Source organism: Bactrocera tryoni, unplaced genomic scaffold (genome assembly GCF_016617805.1).
Source record: "Bactrocera tryoni isolate S06 unplaced genomic scaffold, CSIRO_BtryS06_freeze2 scaffold_25, whole genome shotgun sequence".
Classification (NCBI taxonomy): domain Eukaryota; kingdom Metazoa; phylum Arthropoda; class Insecta; order Diptera; family Tephritidae; genus Bactrocera; species Bactrocera tryoni.
The window spans coordinates 21,524,108-21,529,796 of record NW_024395977.1 but is presented as its reverse complement, the minus strand read 5'-3'; the positions used below and the strand labels follow the sequence as shown (position 1 = coordinate 21,529,796).

General features: G+C 36.5%; 1 protein-coding gene across 1 annotated transcript; it reads left to right on the top strand.

The window, feature by feature from the left end:
- Positions 1–1,071: 1,071 nt before the first annotated feature.
- LOC120780795 lies at positions 1,072–1,928 on the top strand. The gene is made up of 2 exons (XM_040113044.1): positions 1,072–1,455; positions 1,534–1,928. Exons 1-2 carry the CDS (start codon positions 1,092–1,094, stop codon positions 1,926–1,928), a joined length of 759 nt encoding a protein of 252 aa, XP_039968978.1. The 5' UTR covers positions 1,072–1,091.
- Positions 1,929–5,689: the final 3,761 nt, after the last annotated feature.

Below are 5,689 nucleotides of genomic sequence, written 5' to 3'. Positions count from 1 at the left end.
TCCATGAATCATACTTTTTGTAACAACATCAAATAAACCTGGATCGATTTCCTGATCAGGAATTTCTGCTGAGATGATGTCATCTATTTAATCGCTTGTTATTTTGTTGACTAACCATACCAAAATATTGGCATGTGGTAATCCTCCCTTTTGCCATTCCACCGAATACATTCAACATCAAACTTCGCCGAAAACCTGATGTTTAATAGTAAAATCCATCAATGACTTCAGATTCTGTCTAAAAACTCGTGCAGTTATGTCGTGATTGTCTGTAGAAGATTGCCCTTCTTATAAATATTGCTTGATTTCGTCCCATTGTGGATTACATGCAAATGTAATAAACAAATCTGGTCGACCATACAAACGAAGATAGCAAATGGCATCTTGTGCATATTAATGCATATGCCTTAGAGTGCCTGTGCTTGCTGGTAAAATAACAACTTGTCTAACACTGTCAACATTTCCATCATTATGTAGATGTATATACTCTTCTGATCGCAACTTCCGTTGATTGAATCGAATAATGTTCAAACGCTCTGTTTCTATCTTTGCATACATGTCTACGACATATTGATGAAAGAGTCTCTGACATTTCAAAATATGATTTTCCTGATTTTGTCGTATCATAATTCTATGTGCATAATAGTTCATAGTGCTGACATTTTTATTGACTTCACGTTCTGAAGAGAAAACAAGTAAGGAAGAGCTAAGTTCGGGTCTCACCGAACATTTTATACTCTCGCATGATAAAGTGATAATCGAGATTTCATTATACGTCATTTACATATTTTTCAAATACCGTATTTTTGTAAAGTTGTGCTTGTGAACCGATTTCACCCATATTTCGCACATGTCATCAGGGTGTTAAGAAAATATTCTATACCGAATTTCATTGAAATCGGTATAGTAGTTCCTGAGATATGGTTTTTGGTCCATAAGTGGGCGAGGCCACGCCCATTTTCAATTTTTAAAAAAAGCCTGGGTGCAGCTTCCTTCTGCCATTTCCTCCGTAAAATTTAGTGTTTCTGCTCTAAACTAGACTCACTGACAGAGAATGACACAACTAATAAAACAATTAAATATGTACGTACATGGAAAACCAAAAATCGTCGACAAGAATTTTCGCGCGTTCCGTGAGGAAAAAACAACCCGTAACTCTACAGTTCTACTATCAGAACACGAGAGGTCTCAGAACTAAACTAAGTAAATTCTTAACAGCCTCAGCGTGCAGTCAACCAGATGTCTTGTGCATAACAGAATCATGGCTTCAAACGTCAATAGCGGATGGTGAAGTTGTCGACAGGTCTTACAAAATCTTTAGAAAGGATAGGGATCCTATGATCAGTGGTTTTGAACGTGGAGGTGGAGTCTTCATTGCAGTAAAGCGTTCCATTCATTCTGAGCTAGTTATCATAAACGACAACACCCTGGAACAAGTATTTATCAAAATTAAAGGTAACAATACAGATATTGTCATTGGTTGTATATATATTCTTCCCCTGTCCTCTGTTGACACATATTTGCTCCATATAGATTCGTTGTCATATATCTGTGACAAACTACCGGATGCGAGTCTACTGATCATAGGTGACTATAATCTTCCCAGCAGTATATCAAGGACAGAATGCACCAAAATAATCTACGAAAATCTATCCATGCTTGGATGCCAGCAATTCAATAATGTCCTAAATATTCACCACAAAACCCTGGACTTGTGCTTCAGCAATGCTGGTATCGTGCTACGTAAAACACCAGCTATCATCGAGGAAGACAAACTTCACCCAGCAATAGATATTACCCTTGAGTTTAACACGCATCTTAGACCAGAAGTATCATCAAGTTATGTATTCAAGAAAGCAGATTATGACAGCTTAAATAATTTTTCATCAGAACTAATTGGATCGATCTCTACAAAATTGATTATATAGATGATAAATTGAATTGGTTTCACCAAAAGGTGTACGAAGGCGTTGATAAATTCGTCCCGCTACACGCTAAAAAACCCAGTAACTATCTGTGTTGGTTTACCTTGGAACTTATACGTAAAATAAAATTAAAAAACAAGGCACACGCAATCTACAAACAAAGAAGCACAAGACTCAACTATAATAGGTTCACCAGTTTAAGACACGAGTGTAAAGCATTAAGTGCTAGATGTTACCGGAATTATGTGATCCAGGTGGAAGACTCCATCAAGACAGACACCCAAGCCTTCTGGAAATTCATCAAGAACAAGAAAAAAAATAATACAGAGATACCGGCGAAAGTACATTGGAACAATTCAACAGCGAACACTGGAGAAGATATTAGTAACTTATTTGCATCTTTCTTTGAGGGTACCTATACATCCTCTGATGCTGAATACACACAAGATTCAGAGGCCGTACATGCAGCTCCAACTAATCATGACGGCAATTTCGGAACAAACTGCAACTTATCCGACATGGATGTTACCTTTGACGTCGTCTTCAAACAGCTAACATTACTTGATATAAATAAAGGCACAGGCCCCGATGGACTACCAAATATTTTTCTTCGAGGTTGTGCGGTAGGACTCAGTGAGCCAATATCTCATATATTTAGTAAATCGCTATCACAAGGAATTTTCCCAACATGTTGGAAAAAGTCATACGTCTGTCCAATACACAAATCTGGACATAGATCTGATGTCAAAAACTACCGTCCAATTTGCATCCAATCGTCGCTAGCAAAGCTGTTTGAAAAAGTCTTAACACAACTGGCAGCGTCATTCAAGGATATTATCATCACCCGTCAGCACGGGTTTGTTGGCAGAAGATCCACAACAACCAATCTGTTTGTTTATATTAATTACATACTTGAGTCTATGAATGCTGGTACTAGTGTTCATGCAGTGTACACTGACTTCAGTAAGGCATTCGACAAAGTTGACCATGATACATTATTGATGAAACTCAAAAACTATGGTGTAAACGGCACGGCACTCAAATGGTTCCATTCTTACCTAGTTAACAGACATCTCCAGGTCAGAGTTGATGGTCATCTGTCAAAAGAATACGATGTGCTGTCTGGAGTCCCTCAAGGTTCACATCTAGGTCCTTTGTTATTCAATATATTTGTTAATGATATTGGTAAACATTTCAAAGTCGGAATACTTGCTGTACGCGGACGACCTTAAAATCTTCAGGACGATACATGATGAACAAGATAAAATCGGTTTGCAGCATGACTTAGATACTCTAAACACCTGGTGTAATACCAATAAATTATACTTAAATATCACTAAGTGCGCTGTAATGTCCTTCTCAAGAGCACGCTCACTTGAAGTCATGAACTACACAATAAACGGTCAAAAACTTCAGGAAGTCATCGAAACTAAAGATCTCGGGATAAATATAGATAATAAGTTAACTTTCAACAAACACATTGATAAAATCGCCTTACAGGCTTACAAAGGGCTTGGACTTATCATTAGAGCAGCTAAAGACTTCAGTAATGCGTCCACTCTGGTTAAACTCTTTACGACGCTAGTTCTTCCCATCTTAGAATATGGGACGGTAATATGGTCACCATTTACTGATATTCAAGTCAATAGACTTGAAAAAATTCAGAAAAAATTCTGCAAGTCACTGTCATTCTTTATAACTCGGCAAACATCAACAGCAGCAGTGGAGGATGCAATGAAACAGTTCCTGATTAACCCTCTTTTGATTCGGCGTAAACTGGCGGACTTAATGTTCTTTTATAAAGTAATGAATGGTCTCATCGATGCTCCGGAGGTACAAGACAGCTTTAAAATGATCACAGACGGCCCAAGTCGCAGGCGCAACCGCTTTATTAGAACAACCAAATCAACTAAAAATTATGTCATTACATGGTCCCAGTAACAGGATAGCTAATTACGTCAATGACATGACTCCTCAGATCCAGTTCTTCGGAGGTTCCATCCATTCCTTCAACTTTAACCTGAGAAGACATCTGTACGACCGCCACAATAGCTAAAACTCGGATTGCATTTTTTTAAATTCTTTGTATTATATTTCATTTTCTCTGATATAGCGACTTAATTTATTCTTGCAATATTAATATTAATAATAACATTATTATTCCTTTTTACTGTTATTGCCGATTGGCGTTCATAAATGAATAAATAAAATAAATAAATAAATTTTAAAAGTAGGAATCAAAAAATGCAACCCTGCATCAGATGTTTAAAATGCAACTCTGCATCAGCTATTTAAAAAGAGAAAATGCAACCGATGCAGGGTTTGGGGATATTAGAGCAGGACAGATATACTTTTTTATATGACACTGCTGAATGAGCGAAACAAAGATGTATGATCACATGTATACGTACGTGAGTGGGTAAAATTGTCGCTCGGCCTATGGCAAAGTACACATGTTTACCCTATGGATTACCCACTGATTATCTGGTTTTTTACCCGCTCATGGTTGGTAGGGATGTTGACGAGATACTGTCACAAATATACCCAAATGCAAAGTTTGTAATGACTAATAACGAGTCAACATTTACTGGAATATGTGCACAACAAATATACAAGCGATTACAAATAACGCATACCAAAACTCCAGCCTATCATTCGAAAACAAACGGTCAAGTTGAAAGGACGCATAGCACAATCAGAGATAAAGAGATGTTTAACTCCTCTCTCACTGGAAGTGAGAGAACAATTGCTAAACGTCAAAACCACCTAAACTTTGACAGTTGATCGAGTTCAGGAGGTTTTGACGTTTAGCAATTGGAAACGAGCGATGGACAGATTGAAATCTTACCAAAAAAATATTTAAACGGAGGGATTTGTTGCATCGTTCAAGGCCACGTATAAAAAATGTTAAACAATGAAAATTAAATAAATTTGTGAAATTTAAAGGTATTTGATGAAACGTTTTGTAATTTGAAGCATCATAGTATTATTTTCAATGGAAAATTATTAAAAACATTTAATGATTGAGAGCTAACAAGCTTAAATCCTTTTATTGGGCATTGAAAGGTCAAAAGTCAGTTGTTTTAATATACTTTAAAAAAATTTAAATAGTTTCTCTATATAATAAATAACCACTATATAGTAATTTTTATTCGTACTAAATATTGGGTGTTTTAATTTAAATGCCCAAAAATTATTATTTTGTCCAATCTTGCCATAATGGAAAATGTTATAAAAAACGATAATTTAGAGGGCTCTCATACTGGAATAAATTTAACATCCCTTTATCCCTGGCACAATTATCGAAATCGCAAAAGTTTTAGCTGACCAGAATAATTCAGCACTGGAAGACCAAATTTTTGAAGCTGTTCGCCAGTGCAACAAAACCATACATTCCGTTACCAACGAGAAACCCGAGGACGTGTTTTATAATCAAAGGGGGTATCCCGACATCCAAGAACGAATACAACAAAACCAGGAAAGAGTGTTGCGTCATCATAATCGCAATTGAAAGCAGCTGAACCATAATCCAGATGACGCAATATTTTCCAAGACGCACAGGCGTAATAAGAACGTAAGAAAATACGCGAAGCACGTTGTAAAAAAAGATAACGGAAAGATTGTAACGACTAATAAAGGACGGATTATCCATAAGGATAACATAAGAGTAAAATCATGTACGGAAAAGTATTTACCTTACCTTTCTCTTTCGCACTTTGCGACAATATTATAGATTTAAGCCATAGGAAATATGTACTAGTAGA